We start from the raw sequence: 24,268 nt of genomic DNA on the forward strand, positions 1-24,268 counted from the left end.
TGGTTGGGCGTAAAACACTTCCAGTTTCTTTAAATTTCTTTCCTCGCAGCATTCTTTCTTTTTTAGCTCGAAAAGTTTTGGCAATGTTACAAACTACCATTTCTCGTAGATTGTATTTACGCTTGATCTTACAAATAGCGCAAGATATTTGCTCTGTTGAAACACAGGTTCAGGGTCTGGCGCGTTCTCCGCGGTGTCAGCGTGTTCTCTCGTAAAAGATTGCAAAATCTCGATTCTAAACAAACGCAACTGTGTGAACGGACCTTGACCCTGCTGTTTGACGCCGCTACGACGATCGCTCGTTTCTTGGCCTTCGTGACATCTTTGGTCACCTAATGGTTGTGAAATGCGTCTTCTTTAGTGTTAGGAGACCACGACAGTATAGTGTGGCCCTGCCGCTGACTATTTTAATGTGTGGGGCGACGGCAAAGCACCTCCTACATTTTTCGTGGGGCAGATTAAGGAGAGCCGGCGACAGCACGGACAAACTAAGCTACAGTGCAGCTGAGCAGACATTGCTCCGAACCATAGCTGCAGTCGGTAAAAGGAAGTTGTAAGATACTTTTTAGTTGGGGAAACGCTGCGACATGATCTACCAGATAAATCCCTATTAACACTCACCCGAGTAGCCTATGCCGACGGCGTCTCCTCGAGCTAAATGGCGCAACTGAGGCAAAAGGGAAAAAAAGGGTCTGTTATGTCACTTCGGCATTTGCACTTTTCCCTCGGCACGTCTGCTCTGACGTCGTCGGACGCTGGCTAGAACGCTGCGTCACAAATCTCTTTGCTTCGACGCATTTAGAAAATGGTTCTTTCTGCCGTCGAGGTACGAAACTCGAGTCAAGGACAAAGCTGCGTCTAAGCAACATGCTTACTGCCAGGCCAAGCTCTACATGACACGACACATACAAGAAACAACCTTAAAAACAAGCGTGTCTCCCATAGAGAGGCGTGAGAAACTGGGCCGGCGAAAGGCTACCGCTGGCCGTTTATCAGAGGGTCGTCCGGCGGTGCTTCCTGCAAACGAGGCGAGGACAGGACCTTATCTGGCAGCTGCGACACAAGCTGCAAGCATACCTATATATGTGTTAAACCGTGCTGGGGACTTTAGTTACGCTTGCTCCTATCGTTGCTTTCGGCGTTGTTGCCCGGCAAAGTGCAGCTTTGTGACGCACGAGCCCGTGTGCACCTTGCTTTCACTTCAGGTTCCCTGGGGGACCCGGAGGTGACTGGGACCACTGGCCGCCCCCTTGGTGAGTGGGCCTGACCCCCCGGTACGACACACCCTTTGGATTCCCTCTTTCCCTCGCCAAGGGCATGCGGAGGGGCCCACGGGTGCTGGGGACAGCCTGGCTGCGGTCCTCGTTTACTTTTGATGCTAGCTGTAGTGCAGAGATGAACCGTAGCGGTTCTGCATCTTTTTAAGCAATTTTTGGAGACTGTTTGCGTGGGTACGAGTTGGAGGGTTTTCACCGACCCTTGGCGGCTAGAATTATGCCCGTTCTGCTTTGAGTAAGCCAGTTTGGTGTGTCGAGTCTCGAGTCCTTATCTTGGAGCACCGAACCGCAGGAGGTAGGGACAGATTATCAGCGAGTTTTGTGGTGATGGAAAACGGTCCCCTGGCTGGTTTTTGCTGTAGGCAGCTTATCTACTTGACCCCCCATTTGTGAAGCGGGGTCTTCGGCTAGCTAAGCCCCACAACATTTGAGTCTAGCAAGTTGCCGTGTCGGTACGCACGAAGCCTCTCTGCGGCGGTCGGCCACTTTGGGAGATGTGGGGGACCAGGCCGAGCCCCGAGTGAAATGTTCGTGCCCCCTGTCTCCCCCGTGCCTGCAGGCCCGAGGAACCTCGCGGACCCCCGCCAGAACCGACGTGGGAGCCCGAAGTGATTGACTACGGCCACCGGCCCGCGGAGGTTCCCGCCGGAGGAGGTAATGGCGCCAGACCCAACTAGGCTTCTGCGGACGCCAAATAAAGGGCCTCGGGCACTGTGGCCAGCTTTCCTGTGTGCTCGAGAAGGGGCGCGGGGGTCCCCCGCACAGGCGGGACCCCCGGCCCCAAAATGGGGGGGGGGGGGAGGGGTCTCGTGGGGAGGGACCGTATGGGAGTTTCGTTCGTCGGAGCGTCCTAGAACGTCGGGTGTGGTGGGGGAAGCACTCCCTGGCAGTCGTAGCGGCGGCAGAATAACGGTTCCTGCGATTTCTCGCAAAGTAAAGGCAGATTCACACATTTGCTTTTGCTTAGGACCGAGTTTTTGCGATCTCTTACGACGAGAGAACACGTTGGTGCCCTCTATGAGGTGGCCGTGGAACTTTGCTAGAATGAAGGTTTTGTGGTGTTTGAGATCAAGAGTATGTGCTACCTATGAGAAGTGGTTCACGTTTTCAAATTTCAATTGAGCCAAGAAAAGATAATATTACGCAAACAATGTAGAAAATATTAGTAATTGCCAATTGTTCTACAGCTACCCGATAGATGGTACCAGTGTGTTGTCTTGTAAGAGATTTTAATAGGTTTTAAGGCACGAGGTCCAAAGAAGTTGCGTCGGAACCAGCCTTTAGCAGTTGCAGCATATCGGTCCCTTACAAAGTAACTTTGACGTGAGGCGTTTGTGACTCATTGGAATTGAAACGGGGGAAACAGTGAAATTAAGCCAGCGCTCTCATTTGCTCGTTGAAAGCGATCGACCCTCTTTACACCCCAGAGCTTTCTCGCGTGCTATACGACAGATCTGCAATACACCATTGCTAGATAGTGGACAGTTCCTCGTTAAGGTGCTTAGATTAAGGCGCCAGTAGCACGGGGCCAGTCACTTTTCTGCGCTATTCCTAGTATGTGTCGTTGAAGAAAGCGAGAGTCAGCTCTCTTCTCGAGGCCTCGACTAGGGGTGGTCCGGAACATGGTCTTTCGAACGAATTTTCGTCCTCGGTTTCGGGGCATGCCCGTTTGTGGGCGGCGGTGCGAACAAAGCTCAAGCAGGGCCATACGCTCGCTGCCGAGTGTGGGACTGTGCAGATTAATGTTCGACGTTGCGGATTGTTGCGTGCAAGTCTGGGGTGTAAGGAGTCTTCGTTGGGGCAGCTAGGTGTATGAGCCAGTTACGTGCTTTTCCCGCCACATTGCCTCGGTGTTTTAGGGGACCACTCTTGCACCTCCGGTGGGCATTGTGTTGCCCACATCGCCCACTGGAGCTAGCGCATAAGAAGGCATCGTCGGTCGGCTTCGTGCAAGACGACCTGGCACTAGAAGGGACCTCCAGACTTATACACGGTGCTAGAGAGAGGGAACGACCTCCTCGCACCAGAATTGGAATGGGGCAGATCCGGGAACTGTCAACTAGATGGCACGGTCGCAGTGCTGGATCTTTTCCGTTGCCTACCGGAGGCCAGCGCGGGTTGCAGCTGGGGCGCGAGTGCTGCATCAACGTTAGGCTGTGCCAAATGTTGCACTCCTGTTTTAACTGTGACCCGCTCTGGTCTACGGTAGGTAACGGAGAAGGCACTAGGGCCTTGTTTGGAGGTGTTGGAACTATGGTGCGGAGGGCGGTAAAAGGTGCACCAAAATTTAATGATTGGGGGTGGGAAGGGGGCAACGAGATGTTAAGTCCCGGTAGACGAGGCTTTAGCTTTGGCACTCGGTTCATTACTTGAGAAGAAGGCATTGTCTCGTAGAACGCACTTTCTTGACAACATCTTAAAAGCTGGAACAATCTGGATTTATCGAGCTTCCTTCAACTTCTAGATAAACTTATTCCAAAGAATTTTCTGGGATTCTCAAATAGGAGGCTTATTGTTTTACAAAGTTAGCTTGCTCTTTCCCGAGGGTGCAGTCAACTTACAGAACTTCCTTTTTGAAAGCTACAGAGTTCCAAGCTATTCACAAAGCTCTTAAGACTATGCATAGGCAATAATCAATGCCAACTTTTTTCTTTGGCCTGTTCAACTTGCTAAATAAAACCTGCTGGAAAGTTTAAATCAAGTGAAACAGAGCTCAGTATTTAGTAATATTGGCATTGTGGCATAATGAGGCTCATTGCAGTATAAATATCTGAACTGAAATTTTTCTTCCCCTAAGGAATTCTCGTGGCCAAATATTTTAACTTTTTTAGCCGCAGCTTTATTCCAGAATTAAGTGGCCCATTTTAAACATGTTCCAGCTATGAGGTTAAATCACAGTGCAAAGCAGAACGTAAAACTAAATTTCCAACTTCTAAACTAACTAAGATATTCTTGTTCAGGGTATGTTTTCTTATTCCCCATAGAATTAATAAGAATTTTATTGTATTTTGTATTCACTTCAAATCATTGAGCCCATCAAAGCCTATGAGGCTTGTATGACAAAGCAGTTTTATTGAGGCTTCAAACCTTTTTAGCTCAAGCATTTTAAAGTTTGTTGCGTTACAAAAGCAAGGCAGTAGTGCAGCCTCCATAGAATAAATAATTTAAACAAAGGATTAAGATGGAAGGGAACAGCACATAACTAGAATGCTGGATCTTGTCAACAAAACACTACTTACAGGCAGAGTGCCTTTGGGGGCCACCCGAAGTAGAGAATAAAGGGACCATGCAACAGTTTTTGAAGTAGTGGTTGCATCTAAGAAACTGAAAGTTTGAGAAACTGATAGAGCACTAAACAAGTAACCTCCCTTATTTTCATGCATTTTCTATTTACCTAGATGTATGAGGTGCTTCTTTATGCATTAAAAGACCAATTTTCAATACTGATATATTCTTCAAAGTTCAGGAAATCAACTGAAGCTGACAATAATGTTGTGCCGCTGAACCCAGGGTGTACCTTGTAGGCTAATTTGATTAGCTGTAACGTATGGCTGCAGGTCACCCTAAACTGCACTCGTTTTATGCCAAACAATAGTTGGGATACTTCAACTAAAATTGAAGTTGTTGCATGGTGCCTTAGGGCCTATTGTTGCTGCGAGGGAAGTTGCAGAAACAGATGTAACTGGTATTCATTACTAGTTGGCAAACATGGGACTACTGCCAGCCCTGCCATAAACAAAGCATGCGACAAAACGGTTCTTTCGCAGCAACAAAGGCATTGAATGGGCGAGACATTTGTAAGCGAATATCCATACAAAGTAGAGTCTCCGTGTTGGCTTCTCAGAAGCTTGTACTTGTCTGAAATAAACAAATACCGGGAGGAAGAAGTCTCCCTGTGTGTGTACGAATTGCAAATTTCTGTTGTGGAGTTCTGGTGAAAAGCATGTCCGACCCAAAACACCTTGAACCAAGGTTGGGCCTTTAGATTAATGTTTGAATTAGGCAAGTGGGGTTGGGCAATTCCAGTTTATGTGCAGCTTGGTTGTTAATGGTAGCACGCTTAATTATTGCTCCGGTGGTATAGTAGCGTTTGCTAGCTAAGCTAAAGACCAAAGTCTCATAAGCTCGTTTGTCTAAAGTTCTATTTGCAAATGAAAAAATTACAGTTTAAAGGGTTTGGAGGACAATAACTGACCACCAGGCTTAGCATAGAGTCGGCTGATGTAAGCAAAATGTCGCATCAACTGTAGTTGCCCTCCCTTTGTCTTAGAAATGGCGACGAAGCTGAAGTGTCAGCTCGTCGATTATTACTGTCCGAGATGCCAAGTTGCAAATAAACTTGTTTTAGGCTAAGACAAAAAAAGAAAGATGGAAGTCATCTTTAGAATGAGTAAGGCAATAAAAAATGCTCCCAATGCAAGACTGTAGTGTCAATTCTTTATCACACGCTGAACTCTCGATAACTGAAGCGATACTAGCTTTAACGGTAAGCAGAGACTAGTTAACTAGTAGGCCTTGGGTGGTGTGCAGCTCTTGGAAGCTAGGCGATCGGTTTGCTTGTTGACGCTCGAAAACGAGATAATTGCAGGAAAAAGCTCTGTTTGTGGATCATTGTGTTGGAAGGTGAACAATACGATTTAAGTGGTTCAGAGATTAAAGAGTTGCATATGTGATTACACTTGTGTCGAGTTAAAACTACTTAATTGCAATGATATAAAGTAAACAAGCACCACCAGGTTCTCTGAGTAACTGAGAGTCTTGTCTTAATGTCTAACAAATAAATTTGACATTGGTAAAGTTTTACTTAGCTTGGAAGCTGTGTTGAAAACGTGTTAGCTAGTGCGTGTGCCACAGTTCGTAGACATTGCTCTAAGGTGGTCCAGTTGCATAGTAGTGCCATGTGTCAAATGGTGGCTGGTGAAAAGAAATGCGATCTGCAACCCGAAAAGGAAGAAACCAAAATGGCACACATGCAGGAAATGTAAGAGTAGTGTTCGTGATCTGGCTTTATGTAAGCATCTTCGGCATCCAAAGGTACCGGATAGTTTACAAAACGTAAGTCACTCTGGTCGGGTGGAACCAACGATTGGATGAGACGTGAATGTAGTCAACATGCCCAATGAAGGTATTTAATTCTGCTTAAAATTAATGTTTTAGAATAAACTTAATGTAGACCCATCTGAATAGTGTTTTAAACATGCTGTAATTGTCTTTAATGTTATAAAATGGTGTAACTGAAGTGTAAATGGATTAATTAAAATGTAGGATAATGTTTTGCCCAATTACGTAAAAAAATACATTACAGGATGTACTAAATAGATTTAATACAATAATATACTTGAGTGGATAATATAATATACTTTGAGATGATTTAATATGTTACCAATAAAAATAGTTTGATGTACATTTAGTTCTAAATTCATTTTTATTATTGCAATATTTTTAAATGTAGGGTTTTATGCAAATTTATTGCTCACTTAATTTTGAACTAGAGAATGCATATAATACGTAAAACGAAAATATGCAATTTAAAATTAAGGTCTAAACTTTTGCTTTGTCGTAAATGGGCAGTTGACAATAGTAATCGGTTATTGCCACATATGGGCAATTAATTATGGTTTGTAGCCGCTGGTGTAATAGAGTATTTGGTAAATGGTAGGTAGCTAATATATACCATAAGGTATGCAATGGTTGAATAAGGCATATACGACTATTTACCACGTTAAAGTAACCAAAGATTAATAGACTAATATTGCACGAGTGAAAGCTTCATGGTAGATCTATGCTTGATTGAATGCTAGCACAGCAAAAAATAATCCGCCAGATCCTTGTAACGGGAGTAACACAGGTAAATGAAGCACTTTCGGGAGTACCAAGGATGCTCTAAACAATGGCCAATGTTTCACGTCATCCTGAACCCTTTTTAAGGGGGGCTGTGAGACTTCCACGATACTGGACTAATGATAATGCAATCGAGTAGTCCTGTTACTGAAAGGACCGTTTTCACAATAACATCGCTCTCCTTAGAGGAGTGTTCTCACAGGCAGAATTAGTTATATGTCTTGTGAACTGATTGGACTGGTCAGTGTTTGAAAGGCATTTTGGGTTTCCTTTGAAGGGCTTCTAGTGGATGCACTAGCTATTTCGCAGAACCTTGTATAGCTCGCACTGCTCCTTAGACAAGAGGCCTTGAAATGCCCGGCCAAATGAACCAGACTACTTTGGTTCAATCATGACTCAAAAAATTACGTTGGAGAGGTCGCGCACGTTGAATGGATCCTAATGGCTACAGCAACAGGGCCCTCTGGTAGTAATTGCTCCATGCGAGTAGCCTCCAACAATGGCGTGGTACCGTGTGGTTTTGGTTCATTGTAGGCTACTGGTTCGTACTGGGCTATGCTGATCCATTCCGGTTTATGCTAGCTTAAACCGGTTTGTACCGGTCTGTAAATAGGAGCATCTCTCTCTGTTCCCCAGCCAAGTTTGAATCGTTCGACTATGGCCATGGTAGGACCGAAGAGACCAAGCCCGAACGCAAAGGTATGTACTTTCTTCAGCCATACTTAGCAGACGGTGCACTTTGTACAGAAAGCACTCCATAGTTGCCCCGTGGCTGGCGTAGAATAATGTTCCGTACTAACTGTTACGGACGACTCTCCGTAGTTTGGTGCAAGACGTTGTGTTAGGTTCACGAGCGTCTTAAAAGCGCAAAAATATTTCGGAGAATCAATGTTGGTCGTCCCTGTCGGTGTTGCCTATGGTGGGGCTACTCTATGGCACGTGCCCTTGTCATCTCTTGTGCCACCATGATCACTTCACTTCAAAGCTGCGGATGAAGTGCAGGCTAGATGTCTAGCTGTCCTCGGACTGTCTAACCGTAAACACATGCTGGGGACGTAGTTTGAAAGTTTGCAGCATCTAGCCTTCTGTTACAAATGAATTCCATCGTGCCTTCTGATTACTAGGCACTCGGCCATTTTCACGCTAGTTCTATCTGTGAATAAAGTGGAGAAAGGCTACAAACACTTTTTTTAGCACAGCCTCATTGGTGCCCTTTGTGCAGTGCTCGACTACGGGCACGGCGTGACGCACTCTTTGAGGCCGCCGATGCGATCTCCACACCTGGACGATCTTCCGCGACGTGGGTCCCCGCTGAGGCCCTCTGCCGAAGGGTGAGCACAGTCTACCCACAACAGGGTTGACTCGGCCCTGCCGCGGCCTTTGTATGTTGTACACTGTTCATCTGCGGCAGCTCGGGTGACTTGCCCTTTTTGGTCGTGCTTTACGTCTCCTTTATTGGTTAGCTTTTAGAGTAGTGCATCCAAATGTAGTGCCATCGTTAGCGGCAGCTGTGCGGGAGTTTTCGAATAGCGTTTCTTCCCTGCTACCCGAAGTGCAAGCCTCTCGCACCCGCAACACCACTCTCCGTACACCCCTCGGCTGACAGTGCGGCGGGAGCTATGCACTTGCTGGACCTGTCGGCCGCCTCCCTTTCGTCGCCTGACCCCACTCCTCGTGCGTGGGTATGGGCAGGAGTGATATCACATGTCCAGAGGTAAAAATATATGACTAGTTCAACGTGCACCTGGCATCCCACGACCTGTCAGCTTGGGGGTGGACGGAGTGTGCCAAGATGCGGTTGCAGCTTTCATTGTGCATGCAAAATGCGGTAATTTTGATCCTGAATAACGTTTGTTTGTATAGGAGAGTTGACGAGAGCGGTCGACCGGTCGTGTCCGCTCGCGTCGCCTTGGCAGGAGCGCTCTCATGCCGACTTTCTCCGTGAGCCACAAGAAACACGAGTCCGATGCGGACACCTTGTCAGCATTTGGCTGGAGGCTATGTCCTGACCAATAGACTAGTGCCACTAAATAAGCTACGCTTCAGAGTAACGACACTTGGCCATATTGTGGCTTAAAATCATGGTTGCCAGTTATCTGAAGCTTTATCTGAAATCACAGGAAATGCTTTTCCGCCCTCGACAAATGTTTAAACCGTTCGCGACAGAGCAAAGCAATATTACATTACCTTCCTAACACCGAATCTAATGCTGAGGAAGTCGCACTTTTGAATCACGACGATCGGCTGTTGCGTCTGTTCTGCATACGAGCCAAAATGGCGGCGCCCACAACAATGTCGGGGAACAGAGTGCCGATACTCTAAGCGCAGCTTATTTAGTGGCTCTACAATAGACCATTTGCTAAATCCCATAAGCGCCCCAGCCCGCACTCCAGGAATCGTGGGAGTGGTGTTCCTTCAGCTCCCTAGTGATCAAAAGTTTTGACCAATTCCATGGTTACGCAGTTTTAGTGTGATTCGGAGCCACCTTAAACAAGCGTTGTATAGAGCCCAGGGACCTGTCATATCACTTCTAACATTGTCAGCGTTTTTTAATCTGTGCATGCAATCCACCTTTCAACCTGGCTAAGCTGCAGAAATCTCTTGCAGTATTATCATTCTCATGATCGTTGTTTTAGCAGGAATTGCTTAAAAATCCGAGAATTCACAACAACCGAAACCAGGATTTAGCTCGGAGTCAGCAGGGCTGTTTATAGCATTTTTAGCGTGTCTAACTTAATATCAGCATCTTTGAAGCAGTACGAGAATGCGGGAGCACTTTGCACTCCGCTTTGCACTCCGTTGAGTGCGAAGTGCACTGAACGGAGTATGCCGAGCATTTCTTGCATGCTGCTACGTGGATGCCAGATCGAGTTTGCAAGGCATTTATTTGACACCTTGAAACAGCTAGCTTGTAATTAGTTGGGAACAGATTGAACAGTCAAATGGGTGAACCCCTGCCTGCGCTGGCATCACTTTTTCACTGTTGCCAACAAACTTTTTTTTTTTTAAATGGTGAGGACAAAACTTGTAACTTCAATAACTTTGCAAAAGATGAAAAATTAATTTTGGCCTAATGTTTAAGTTATTAGTCCATTAATGTCTGTTAGTGTGGTCAATTGTGAGGCAAATCGGGAACCGTGAAGACAACACTGTATGTCGACTTTGAAGACGTTCTGATTGCCGGTGCCCTGGATGGTTTCAGGCCGAGGTCGCGAGAGGCGAGTCCGCCCGTGCCCGTGGGGCCCAAGCCGGTCCTCGTGGAGGACCTTCTAGACCTGCCGGGGCGGGAGTCTCGTCCCCCGCTGCTGTGCGTGCTCGTCCGGGGGCCCCCCGGGTGCGGCAAGTCGCGCCTGGCTCGGCTGATGAAGGAGCGGGAGGCCCAGGCGGCCGGTGGGGTGCCCCCCCGCGTCCTCTGCCTCGACGACTACTTCATGCAGGAGGTGGAAGTGAACGACCTCGACCCGGACACCGGGAAGAAGGTCAAGCGCAGGGTGGGTCTTCCGAGGGCCTACTTTGTCGGTTTTATTTTCATCCGGGATATGTTTTACGAGTGGTCTTCTACGAGAGACTTGTAAGGAACTTGTGTTGTGAGCGAGCGACACACTGGGAGCATTGCGCAATCCAATTTTTCCGCCATATTTAGTGGGGAGATCGACGCCGTGACGTGACGTGACGTCACATGGCCTAAATACCGATCCGGTTTTAGTTGTGTGACCTGACGTCACGTGACCAATGAGGTAGTTAAATTTCTCCGCTACATTTAGCCGGAGAAAAGAAGATAAGCCAAGAAAGCTTTTATAAATAAATCTTTAAAAGATTAAAAGTGTGTGTGGTTTGTGCAAGACAAATTGTGCGCTCCCTGGTCCCTGTCAGCATATTTATTATGCACTGCTATCAGTCTTCAACAGGGACCAAGTTTGCGCAAAAAGAGCGTCCTTCATAAACTTTTCTCTGTTGCCCGTGGAGGCGTTGCCGCTGGTGGCTCTAGGAGCGCCGTTCTCGTGCACGGCGTTCCCCGAGCTTTGCGGAAGAGCGTAGGGCACTCTTCCGCAGTAGATTCAAGAGCATTGGCTCTGACCGTGGTGACCCCCGTCGTTTTCCGCGGCAGGAGTTCCGCTATGAGTACGAGGCGGAGATGGAGGAGGCGTACTGTGGCAGCCTGCTCAAGTCGTTCCGCAAGACGGTGGACGGCCGCCTCTTCCCCTTCCTGCTGGTGGACGCTGTGATGTCCCAGGCTCGCCAGCTCGAGCAGTTTGCGGGCTACGCCAAGGCACAGGGCTTTCAGGTAGGGCTAGCCCCCAGGCCGACCGAAGCCTCAGAACATACAAGGCATAGTGTAGTGGCTGTGTAACCCCGACGTAGTATGCGTTAGTCTCAACTCTACTTCCTTAAGTGGAAGAAAAGAAGCAGGATACATCATCTTGTCCTGGCAAAGACCAGTGCATCTATGCGTTGGTCAGTCCTTGCCACTGACAAGGGCTCGATGTGTTTATGAAATGGCAATTATTGAGTGTCTCGCGTGGTTGCTGGATGTCTTGTAAGAACCACATTTTGCACAACGTCTCACTGCGCCACCATTTTTGTTCCCGAGAAGAATGGACACGGTGCTGCATCGGAGCGTAACGGTACCGCCACCTGTGCAGGTTTATGTGGCACAGCCAGGGTCTATGGATGCGGAAGAGTGCCACAAGCGTAACATTCACGGCCGGTCTCTCAAGGACATCACTCGGGTAAGGAGCAGTTGCTACCCGGCAGTCCAGGTCGTTGTCGTGGGCACGCCTCGTCTACCCTGAAATTCGTGTGCCGCTAAACGTTTGTTGCTGAACGTTTCACCTGCGGCGTCGGCCCTGACAAGAAAAGAGGCTTTGAGCACGAGCGGGGTAGCTTTAGATAGTTGTGGCAAGCCTCACATAGCGGGGATGCTTCACTGACCAGGATCACTATGGCTGCCGAGGATCGGTACGGCTTAATAAAAACTCGTCTTACCATGGGCTGCTGCTGTTATGGCAAGTGCCTGTGGGAAAGCTATCAAATTAATGATTTTTCGATTTTACAAAGCTGATTGCATGTTTGGTTCAAAGAAATTGGCAACCAACATGATAGCAATCTGCATAAGATAATCTTGTTGCAGTGCTTACTGTAGTTTATTGTAAAGGCCCATTCACACACTTGCAACCGAGTACGACCGAGAGAGAGACGAGACCTGTTGAAACGTCTTAAAATTTCCTAGGGTGAGAAAACACACTGGCATGCTGGCGCCATCTATGCAGTGACCCTGGAACTGCATTTCACAAGAGCGAAGGTTTTGCGGGATTTCCGGGGTCAAATGGGCTTAATACCTATGACAAAGGCTCGTTTATAATGTTGAAAAAAGTTTTTCGAGCCAAGAAAGAAAGAATAATGCGCGAGAAAAATAGAAAATATGCCGGATCACCAAGTTTGCACTGCTATCCAATAGATGGCGCCAGTGTGTCCTCTCGTCGTAAGAAATAATAAGAGGTTCCAAGGCACAAGGTTCTAAGAGGTTGCAAGTGCGTGAACGGGCCTTAAGGCGAGACAGTGGCTCAAAACTGAACTATTTTATTTTTGCAGCTATTCTAATGAAAATCATTGTGCATATGTGTTTCTTCTTCCTCCATTCAAATATGAAATCAGTTTTAGAAAATCTCAATTAGTTTTCAAGTTATAAAAATAGCATTGCCTAATTTGGTAATTTCTTACAAATCGTTAAGGCCATTTCCAACAAAAAAATGTTTTTTATTAATGTAGAAACATAGCTAAAGGTCTGCCATGCATTATAAAGCTATTTAAATTTTCACAAAATTACATTATTATATAAAAATTGGTTAATTATGCCAATTATGACATTAATGAGGTCACATTATTTATCATAATTTTTTTTGGCACTCTAGACTGTAAAAAAAATAGCTTTACTCCATAGTCCAATCCTTTCTGAATAAAACGGTATCAAAATTTCCAAAATGCTTTGATAAAAACCTCATGAAAACTCCCGTAAGGCTAAGCATGTTTACAAAAAACACGAAGATGAGAAAATCGAAGTTAAAGTTTTAACATTGAACGTAGAAAATTGTGAAGAATGATAAACAATAATTGCCATCAAGGTGTAGTGTAAGTCTTCCTGAACAACTTGACATAAAAAATGACGTAATCCATTCATGGGAACATTAGAAAAAAATATGAAAGAAGTAAAGAATAAGTGAAATGTTGATAAAATCACATTGGGAGGAAATGGGTTCTCCAAAAATATTTTGTTTTTATTGGTATATCTGTGATTTTTTGCATAGGCATGGAGTTTACTATGCTGATTCCATAACTGCAACCAGATTTCAGTATTTCTTCTTCGTCAAAAGTTATAAACAATATAAATTATTAATTAGCTCATTTCAGCATGGGTTTTAAAAAAGCCTTATTAAAATTTTAATGCAAAAAAGGTATCAATTGCTTCCTAAAGAAATGCCATACAAGCTAAAGCTAATTTTATTTCTTTAGCACAATATAATCATGTAAAAGTATTAAAGTGAACAGAAGTCATATAATAGAGGCTATAAGAATGTCTAATAATGAAATGTCAGTTCTATATACCTAAAAAATATCATAATAAAAGTAGCTATAGCTTGCAGTCTAGTTCATTACAAAAATATTGTATAGAGTTTATGAAAATCGATTGAGCGCAAGTGAGTCAAAAGCCTATGCTGAAAAAAACAAAGCTGGGATAATAGACTTCGAAATTTGGATATGCATAAGTAAAACGACTTGTGGCATCGACGAAGCGGAAGGTTCTCGTCGATGCGGAGGTCTAAGCACGTCTTCCTTTTCTATTTAGTCTCTGCGTGTTGACTTTCAAACCGGTGTCCCCAACCATCGAAATGCGCAGAACGAAACAAAGAACAATGACGCAGGAAAAAGCAAATCTAAACAAAGAGGAGGTATTAAAATATTTACACGAACGATGCAAAGAAGACAGGGAACATACAAACTACTAGGAACCACAAAGAAAACACTGAAGTTATCGATATAGAAACTGGAGAAATCCGAATGTAACGTGCGTCCCGAGCGGCAAAGCGATGGAAAGCAGACAACGCGGGAGCCCGCGGAGCGACTTGGACGTCGTGCCGGGGAAGCCAGGAGAGGAGGTGTGCGTCTCGACCAATGAGAGAGTTGCGCCTCGGAGGAGCGCGCGCTTTGCCTTATCAGCGCCTTTCTAGCGCCGGTGACGGCCTTTCGTCCGGCATCGATGACGCCACGGCCTTGAGGGGTACGCTGCTTTGGAGCGCTGGAAAAGTAAGCGCGGGAAACCAGCTTTCGAACAAGACCAAGATGGCTGCAACCGGTTGAGCCATTGCGGAGCTCAGACAGCTTGAACTTTGTTGACATTTCAGAGTTTAGGCTTCAAGTCGGGTCTGTGAACGCTTACAAATTGTCATTATTTTCCTATTTAGAGATTGAATTGAGCAGTTATATTTTGTGAGGACATACTCTTGACTATATAGACCTCAAAACCGTGAATTTCGAAAAATGGCATTTTTCGCGATTTTTTGATATCTTAAGACCTGCGTCTCCCCTTAAGAACTGCATCTTTCATGAACAGAGTAAATGCCTGTCAGCAAAAATCATATTTTTGTACATGGCTTACAGTGTGTGTCAGCAAACTGACCTAAATGTAACAAACAAATATGCCCGTATTAGTGGGAGGCAGCTGGGGAAAAATATATTAAAGATAAGCATTTCTTTAAACTGGATTTAATAGGAAAAAAAAATGATTGGTTCACAATTAGTGAACCTCAATATTTTACTGGCTGATACTAGTGTAAGAAAGGTTACAGTAACTAACAGCTCATCCTAACTTGCAGCGCTACTGGGACAAGGACAGACAGAGGAGAAATCTCAGTGCTTGTCTTGTGCTTTCTCCTCTGTCTGTCCTTGTCCCAGTCGCGCTGCAAGTTATGATGAACTCTTACCTACTCGCCCAGTTGTTCATTTAACTAACCGCTGTTACGTTTCCACTTGGTAGCAATGATCGGCTCTGCCCTTTGTACGAGCAGTAACTTGCTCCACCTGGGTCACAAACGGGGCGACCGACTCTCGCCGTTGCTTGCAGATTATCAAGTCGTGGGAGCCCACGCCAAGGCAGTATCCAACCCTAGACGTGACGTCTCTACTAGCGGAGCTCAGCCCAAATGTAAGTAAATATTACAGCATTGTTACCTAGAGTTAACCCTATGCGCCTTGGGTACCGAAACTCAGCATCATTCTAAGTAAATATATTTCTATTGCCATCGATCTCTCTCTCCGATCGGGCAGTTTTGGAAACAGGCTCACACAAATGAACCCCACGCTCAGTTCTTTGCGGCTTGCAAGCGATGCCGCACATTGCAGTAACTTACAGACCGCAAATAAACCGTCGAAACAAACTGTTCAGTCATTTTATTTATGGTCATAGTAAGGGGAATGGTGTGTTCTGGGGATATCGGCCACCTTAGTTCATCCATTGACGACGGCCAAAGAGAATGGCCGTGCTTGTTTTGCATGGCTGCAAAGGCAGCGTGAAACGGGAACATACCGTGTGCTGCCTCAAGCTCGTCGTGTCGTATGTTAACTACGTTCTGCAGGGAAACGGCACGGAGGACGCTGCCACTGAGGACCAGTCGCAAGAAGACACAACCCAGGAGGATAATGAGGACGAAGACGAGGATGTGAGTTGAGCGTGCTTAGGTTCCTTCCGTCGGTGTAGTTTTGCCCGGTGCCTTCTAGAACGCCGATGAATGCTGGTCTAATCGTTTCTAGCTGCGCTTTCAACGTTTTGTTTATCATGAGTCGTCCTTTTTCTTGACGAATGCTCGCGTGTCATTTGCTTCTTTCTCAGAGCAACGATGAAGAATGGCTGGTAAGTTCTTAGGCAAAAAGTTGCATTTGTCATTTGAGTAATGGGCACAGGGGCGTCATTGTTTCTTCTTTCAACAGATATATATAGGGTGTTATCAATGCTGGGCTTTCCTGAAAGACACCGTATAGCACTATATACAGTAAACTCTCACTTGAGCGAACTTCAAGGGGCTTAAGGAAATAGTTTACTTTAACTGAAAGTTCACTAAATTGAATATATTCACTAGAATATGGAACAGCATAGGGCATAGCATACATTGAGTCAAAAGTGTGAAATGCAATTAATGGGAGTCATGTATACATCGATATATACAAAGTGCATAACAGTTACATTCCTGCCTTTCTTATTTTGAAAAAAATCAAATTCTCATTTGCACCGGCGCTCTTAAAGCGCATGAAGTAACAAAGCTGTCCAGAGAGTCTATATTTTTTTGCACTTCCTCTGGCACAGCTTGTTGCTGTGACGAAGCCATACCGCAACGACATCATCCACTGGCTTGAAATATCCCGTGCAGAGTCGTTTCCTGTTGGGATTGAACGCAGTTTCTCTTTCAAGCTTCAACTCTTGCTTCACTATCGTTGACAACATCGACGGTGGAATCCCATAGTCCTTCGCAACGTCCACTTGCCTTTGACCGTTGTCCAGACGCTGAAGGATTTTGAGGTTGTCTGACAGAGACAACCACTTTCGTTTCGTCATACTCATTGCGAAAGTAGGAGCACAAACTGCCATCCTGCCATTGTTACTCAGAACTAAGATGGCCGAACGAAACCGGTGACAAATAAAGACACATTACGGGGTTTGTTTTCGTCTACCGCACCGCCGCTTTGCCTCGGTGGTGCTGTAAACGGCAGCGATGATACGCCACCGCTGCAGAGGTGGCGACGGCGGGGTGGCGGGCATTGGCTACTCTAACACTGCAGAGCACAAAACTTCGTTGAACTGATTGCAAAAACAATCCTGGGTCCACCGATCAAGCTCGTTTAACTGAAATATTCGCTATTTCGAAATTTGTTTTTCATTTAACTGAAATATTTTTGCATAAAATCCGTAAAAAAAACGCCAAGGATTTATTTTAAATTCGTTTTTCTGAAATATTTGTTAAACTGTTGTTCGCTCAAGTGAGAGTTTACTGTACATGGGCTACCTCCTACCACCCCTCCCCATAAAAGAGCTAGAAATGGAAAGAGGGAGCAAAGTTGGGCAGTTATTATCAGATCCGATTTGGTAGAATTACAAGTTTGTGGCTTTGAAAGGCATTCCGACCGGATGAGTGCGTGCAGGCAAGTGCCATTCAAGGTCATGTGCTCTCGTGCTTGTAGCCTTTACCATGCACTGTTACTACCATGGATGGAGGGCTATCTTGTCCCTCGTGATTAGATCTTAGCTTCAGTTTCTCTGTCCTGCTTCAGGTGCACAAGCCAAGTCGGTGGGAGCTGACGGATGGCGGAACAGCATGCACGGGCGAGAGGCTATGTGAGACACGTTTTTTCTCTAGAGTTCTAGGAAACTTTCCTTCATCTTTTTTGTTCTAGAGGGCCCCCTCACGTAAGTATGAGTGTGCTAAAATTACTTGCAGACGGTTGTGGTTTAAACATTGTTGCTATTCCTTCGATGAAAACTTTCCGTCCTGCCATAGTACATGGTGCATCCTCTTCGGTTATTCGTGATTGAATAAAACAGAATCTAGACTGACCTGCGTATGAACAAAGACGTGCATCTGCTCTGTCATAGAGTAAACAAACTACAATTTCTCAAGGGGTCATAAAGCATGCATGTTGCATTAATGGGTAGATTTTAGCATATGAACAAAGACGTGCATCTGCTCTGTCATAGAGTAAACGAACTACAATTTCTCAAGGGGTCCTAAAGCATGCATGTTGCATTAATGGGTAGATCTTAGGCATCAAAGAGAGCAAGATTTGACCGGTAAGAAAAAGTATGGGATTAATGCATCATCCACGAGACTTGCGTGTGCACGGACACCGGTAATGACTGCCTACGCGACTCAGAGTTTGGGGTTACAACCCAAACTTTTTTAAGTCATTTGAGGAGCCATAGGCGACAACTAGTCGCAAGTTTTACAGCAGTAAAAAGGTTTAAACAATGTGACCCACCCTTCGCCGAGAAGGCCGTGCCTGGTCGAGCACCTTCCAGAGTTCGGGGCTCGAGTCTTCCACCACGTTACACTTAGAGCTGCTCTTTTTAAGCGGAGACAGAAAGCAGCCACTGGAGTCTACTAACTTTTGGTGCATGTTATGCGCAGTACGGCTGGATGGTCTGAGCAGTCAACGCCTCAAACATACCTCTCTGGACGACTACCTCCAGTTGCCGGATGACTACGAGGAGCGACAAAGCCAGCCAGGAAAGAAGAGGGTACGTGCCTCCTAGCGACCTCTCGCGAGGGGCAAGGGGGGCACTTACCCCCCTCCCCCCCCCCTCAGTTCTCAGAATGGGCGGGCAAGGCATGTGTTTTGCCCCCCCCCCCCCCCCCCCCCCCCCCTGCCTGAAACAGTCGCCACTGGGCAGGGCAAACACTGGCCGTCGGCGCCCAAGGTATACCAAGCGAACCACCCCCCGGGCCTGGGGGGGGGGGGGGGTTCTGGTTTGCCCCCTCACTCAGATCCAAGTTGGTTTGCCACTGCCTGTAGATGAACTAGAGCTCGGTTTACGATTTCTGCTAGTGGCGAGTCGGAGGCATAAGACCCTCAATGTCAATTCAGTCTTACATTTATTGGGTTCTCAAACTTCTCAATCTCGAGTAACTCCACAAAGTTCCTAGGAACCCAGAAGCACAAGAAGCACGGCGGTCGTCGTGCCAAGCAAGACTGCAACCGCTCGTCATAAAGTACTGGAGAAGCAGTGCATCTGACTCTATCGTTTCAACTACAGTCGGTGACAAGTTAAGTAGGAAGTGGTAGCTCCTCCCACCCCTTTCCACTTCAGCAAAGCGAACGGTGGAGAGGAGGTCGCCTCCTCTCCACCTTTTGGTTTGCTGAAGTGGAAAGAAGTGTGAGGAGCTTTCACTTCCTTCTTGGAGACTTGTCACCGGCTATAGAACCACTGAGTAAGTATCACTTGAAGCATTCGCCCTCCGTTCCCCGATTTTCGTTTGCACGCCGCCATCTCGTGCATACAAAGTGTGATTGGCAATCATTAAAATTCGAAAATACACATTTTACAACTTCAGATACTTCCGTCATGGACTGTTTGAACTTCTCACCATTTTGGATAAAGCTTATGGCAACCACTAATTTAGGCACCATGATAAGCCAATGTGTCATTAAAGAGACACTGACAGGGCATTTCTGCTTGCCAAGGTCTTGTAGCATGAGCTACACTGGCCGAGGTTGAGCAGTTTCGCATGGCTCCCAAAGAGCCGTGCTGCGCAAGCGCGAGGAGCAGTGACAGCGCACAGCTGGCGCGCTGGAGCCGCGCGCGCGCCTGGCCGGTCTGCGCATTTTAGAGGAGCGACGTCATACTTGTGGGCCATCAAACATGTGGGCAGACGCTCTGGCGCCGCTGTGTGCCCAGCCGTGCGCCTCCGTTGCGCAGTAGCCAAGTCTGACGCTGCACCGGAGCCGCTTGATAGCGCCTCTCATTTTGTGTGCATAAGCTCACACTACGTATATCCTGGCATAGCCGAGCTAAGCCACCACAATTTTTTTATTTGTATGTGACATATGAGAGCCGAACTGCCCAGAATACAACTTGCGGCTTGAAATTTGTCTTCTTTGCGCCCGAAAACCACCGATCGTGAACCAGCTGGGAAAACCGCCGATCGTGAACCAGCCGGTTTGAGTCACGCTCACTCTCTTCTCCGTGGTCACGTGCTGTTTTCTATGGTTTAGACACAACCACCAAAGATAAACTTGTGGGCCATCGAAAGCACACACTCAATATTAAAAATAAAAAATTGTGATGGCCATTTTATTGGCTTCTAAAAAGCTGCAAATACGTTGATTGAAAAGAAAATGTTGCTCAGCCACACGGCTTTTGGCAACACTATCCTCCTCTATATTTCTTCTTCCTCCCCAGTCCAAATTCGGTTTCAAGCAGCTGAGTTTTTTTTTTTTTTTACTTTATTAAAAATATGTGACGCTGTAGCAAAATAGTCACTGGGTAGTCTTCTGACATCACAATAAATCATCTAACAAAAATTATTACAAAATTTTTGGGGGTGTCAGTGTCGCTTTAAATCTGTGACTTAGTTTATTTGATGGCTGTAGTTGTAGCCGCGGCAGGTGTTGACCCGCAGCCCAACTGTCTCTGCTTGCAGGTACGCTGGGCCGACATTGAGGAGAGCAAGCAGCAGAAGCGCATGCGGGACATTGGCTTCGTGGTGGGCCAGACGGACTGGTCCAAGTTCACAGACCCCAGTCAAGCCGAGAAGGCACTCACACGCACCAAGTACATCTGAGGGGGGAGGCCCCCCTTTTTTAGAAGGACACCCATAAAGGACGTTTATCTCTCATCGCTCGTCTGGCTCCATCCATGGCTGCGTCATATCAGGCTCTCGATCAGGGCGTGCACGGACGAACTCGGCTCAGCTACCGAACTGTCTCGCCGGGTCGCCTGCCCGGCCAAGTGCTCGGTCGCCGACCTCCCAATCCGTCTGTCAGTCGTCCGCGGATCAACTACCAACTTCTCAGTCTGTCTGCCGACTGCCTGCTGGACTATCGGCTCGGCTACCAACGACGCGTTGTGCGAGGCGTGTCTACTGTGGGTCGTCTGCTCCATTGCAGGCTTGGCTGCCGACCTCCGAATCTGCGTGTTGGTCATCCGTTTTGTTGGTGACTCGACTACGGACTTGCCCTTCTGTTTGCTCGTTGCTTGCTGGACTTCCGGCTCGACAGCCAACTCTTCTTCGGACCCGGTCATTGGCTCGTCAACCGACTCTGACCCGTCGTCTCGCGTGCTACTCGTTGTCTGCCTAGCCACACGCTTGGCTGTCGCCTTACTGGTTTGTCTGCTGGCCATACGCTTTGCCGCTGGTTTGGCAACAGACTCCTTTGTCTGTCTGCTGGCTGCCTGTCGAACCACCGGCTCGTCTTCTGACCCAGCCATTGGCTCATCGCCCGACCCCGTCGTCTGCTCTCCCAGCAATTGTGCAATGCGTCGCTTCTTGCTGTTCAGAACGAGCGTGAACTTGGAGTACAGCTCGCTCTCCATGTTTTCCTTGACGCGAGCGCATCGGTCCAGCTGATCCAACGCGCGGTCGTGGTCGCGTCTCAGTCGATCCAACTGACCCGTCGTTCGCGCCAGTCTCGCCTCGGCATCTTGGACCGCACGTACTGCGCCCGCGAAGACCGCCATCACGGAGCGGTTTGCATCTTCGTGAACGCGGAGGAGTTCGGCGGAACCGAGCTTCCGACGCGGACCTCCCCGCTGGTCGTCCAAGATCTGTTTCCAGCTGAAACGCAACGCCTCGTCGTCAACAACGTCGACGCTGTACTCGAATCGGGCCCCTGTTCCCGTGGTGAGAGCACTGCGCGTTAGAGGACGGACTTGAACGGGCTGACGTGAAGCGTTCGCGTCGCCCTTGAAGCAACGGCTGCCATCCGTTAGCATCAGCGTGTACATGTCTTCTTCAAGAGCGGTGGTCAGCAGGACGTAGTCGACTCCGCCGGCTTGCACTCTTTGAAGAAATTCTGACTGCGGTTGGATGGGAGGCGGCGACTCGTCGCGACGAACGACCACGAGAGCTTCCTCGGAGAAGCCGTCATCTTCACTCATGTTTGAAGTTCAGTGCAGCACTCGCCCACTCGCCGGCAAACCGCCGACCACTCGGAACGATGTGATCGACTGGATGAAGTGCGGCTTGTTTTAGCCTCGGGTTGTGAGGCAGATTAATAAATGGAGTGGGGATAACGTTCTTTAGTTGGTGGCGCGATGTTTTAAAACGTGTAGATAGCTTTCTGGCGTTTCGGCGGCTGTGGCAGACCAACGACCAACTCCTTGGAGCCTTGCCTTGGAGACCAAACCACAGTTTGCATGACGTATGGCTATGGCGTCTGATTGCCTCCATCAATTCACTCACTTGAATTGGGAGGTAGTTTGCACCGCCTAGGTTTTGGTGACTACAAAAAAGAAAAAAACAAGCGGTTTAATTTGCTGTCGTGTTTTTAAAAAGCGACGATCTAATCAACTGTTTTGGAATGTAATAAAAACAATTCTATTTTGCAACGATTGTGCAAAACTTTACTACGAAAGAAAAGGGTGGGGGCGTATCATGGCGTCGCATGTAACTACCAATTCGCAATAAATGCGTACATCTAGCCTATCAAAGAAGGCACATGGTGCGCGAGGAGGCGAAGGAGAGCGAGAGCAGCGCAGGAGCTGCAGGAGCTACGGAGCTACGTACGTTCGGAGTACGGAGATACGTACAGTCGGGGACAAAAGTCTCCAGGACACGCGAGCTGCGACTGAAGCGCACTGCTCTGCCATCTGCCGGCAGGTCGCCTGGTTTCGAGATCACACGAAAGCGCATGCGCGTCCTACTGTGTCTGCAAACTAGACCTGTGCGCCGGTCAGAAATCGCCGGCGGCGGCGCGCCGGTGTTTGTACCTTCGGCGGCGGCGTGTTGACGGCGCGGGGATCAACGGAACGGCGGCGGCGTGGCGCGGAAGAGGGAGGGGAGGAGGGGGGTGTAAATTAGAGAGTGAGGAGGAGAGAGAAAGGAGTCGTTTGAATTTGGCAAACAAGATGCAAATAACCATAAAAAGGAACACACTTTTTATTTTATTTTTTTTTTTCTGTGAAGAGTGCGTCCGTTAGAAGAATCAGGTACTTCGGCGTCTTGTTTATTCTCGTTTGTAATAGAATATGTCGCCGGCTGGCAGCCGCGGCGCAAGATCCTTCGCAAGATGAGGACCGACGACAACAGGTATTTTATCACCGCGTTCCACCTCACCACGCGCTTGTCGCACGCCCCGTGCCTAACAAGTCGACCGAGCACGTCCTTCGATTTATAGAACTCGTACTCTCATTTGATACGCCGCAAGCCGTCATCACCGACAACGACAGGGTCCTAACCTCTCCTTCGGCTTCGCGGTACTTCGCCGACAGGCACATTCAGAGCATCCCTAACAGTACTTTACGTCCCCGAAGCCATCGGCTTTGTCGAACGCGTCAACGGAAAAATCCTTCCATGTCTGCGCGAAAGAACGTCAACGGCGACATCGACCATTGGAGCGATTATCTCCAGGCAACCAGCTTTCAAGTGAACCAGCAGCCGTACGCCGGACTCCAGACATCACCGTTCGAACTCCTGTTCAACTTTGTCCCACGTCGAGCAATAGAATTATCCCCGCTTCCCGACGAGGTCGGCGACGTCCGCTCGAACTGCGACGCTGCAAACGCGAACCTCGCTTACCTTCACGGCATGAAGCGTTCCTACGATGCAAAATATCGACCATGCTCCATACAGGGTCAGGGACAGGGTATGGTACACGAACGGCGTTCCTTCCTCAAAACTTGGCCTGCTTTTCCATGGACACTTAATTCATCACCAACGTGAACAATCAAACCTACACCATTTCCGGGTTTACCCCGCAAGGCACACCGGATTGCCGCCAAGCTGCTGCACGATAGCTCTTTTCTTTCTTTCTTTTTTTTTTTCTTTTTTTTTTGTTTCACGAACAACCTGCAGCGATTGACGTCGATTTCAACCAACTCGCCTTGCTCCGCAGCAGATCTTCCGATTACAAGCGCATCACGCCGACGCTGCCCTCCACGATGGCTAGACGTATATAACAGAGGATCATGACAACATCTACAAAATGTGCGAGGGTGCAAGGATTTTGAGCTCGGGAGTGTAATCAAATACTCTGGCGGCAAAGACCGGTAAGGAGAGCCTCCCCGACTCGACCGGATGGGGGCTCGACTTCGACCCCCGATGCTGGATCCCGGCGTGGAAACGAGAAAGAAGGACCCCCAGAAACACGATGTGACAGGAACAAGCCAGGCGTGTGGATCAAAATAAAATACGTTTGGAAGAAGCCTGAAAAACAGACGCGAATATAGCCCTTTTGTATCAAATTATTTCACAAAAATTGCATTAAATCGTTTTGCGGTCTACAAAACCGTTCATTCCGTTATAACACTTTAAAAACACAGGCGAGCTGGTGAAGAACTTCCATAGTAACGGGAGACACGAAACGATAAAAATAACGCACAAGACAACAAGTCTCAAACACAGGTTTTATACCCGTTTTCACATCAAGAACTCTAGTAAAAAGAGTCC

The 24,268-nt window shown here is 47.5% G+C and overlaps 2 protein-coding genes across 4 annotated transcripts in view; one reads left to right on the forward strand and one right to left on the reverse strand.

Annotated features, from left to right (window-relative positions):
• The window catches only part of LOC8044049 (YLP motif-containing protein 1), a 37,458-nt gene extending 16,961 nt beyond the window's left edge, over positions 1 to 20,497 (forward strand). For all 3 annotated transcript variants that reach the window (XM_029966924.4, XM_029966925.4, XM_029966926.4), the window contains exons 8-19: positions 1,206 to 1,253; positions 1,837 to 1,931; positions 7,755 to 7,817; positions 8,341 to 8,449; positions 10,321 to 10,609; positions 11,227 to 11,403; positions 11,762 to 11,848; positions 15,238 to 15,318; positions 15,749 to 15,832; positions 17,436 to 17,499; positions 18,290 to 18,399; positions 20,303 to 20,497. In XM_029966924.4, the coding sequence (XP_029822784.2) occupies positions 1,206 to 1,253; positions 1,837 to 1,931; positions 7,755 to 7,817; positions 8,341 to 8,449; positions 10,321 to 10,609; positions 11,227 to 11,403; positions 11,762 to 11,848; positions 15,238 to 15,318; positions 15,749 to 15,832; positions 17,436 to 17,499; positions 18,290 to 18,399; positions 20,303 to 20,443 (1,348 nt within the window). In that variant the 3' untranslated portion in view covers positions 20,444 to 20,497. The remainder of the gene's footprint in view (positions 1 to 1,205; positions 1,254 to 1,836; positions 1,932 to 7,754; positions 7,818 to 8,340; positions 8,450 to 10,320; positions 10,610 to 11,226; positions 11,404 to 11,761; positions 11,849 to 15,237; positions 15,319 to 15,748; positions 15,833 to 17,435; positions 17,500 to 18,289; positions 18,400 to 20,302) is intronic.
• A 29-nt stretch (positions 20,498 to 20,526) lies between these two features.
• Positions 20,527 to 21,759, reverse strand: LOC8044048. The gene has a single exon (XM_002416546.5). The coding sequence runs from the start codon at positions 21,757 to 21,759 to the stop codon at positions 20,527 to 20,529; it is 1,233 nt and encodes a 410-aa protein (XP_002416591.3).
• Between the last annotated feature and the right edge of the window lie 2,509 nt (positions 21,760 to 24,268).

The sequence above is a fragment of the Ixodes scapularis genome, unplaced genomic scaffold (genome assembly GCF_016920785.2).
Source record: "Ixodes scapularis isolate PalLabHiFi unplaced genomic scaffold, ASM1692078v2 PGA_scaffold4__175_contigs__length_147842914, whole genome shotgun sequence".
NCBI classification, from domain to species: Eukaryota; Metazoa; Arthropoda; class Arachnida; order Ixodida; family Ixodidae; genus Ixodes; species Ixodes scapularis.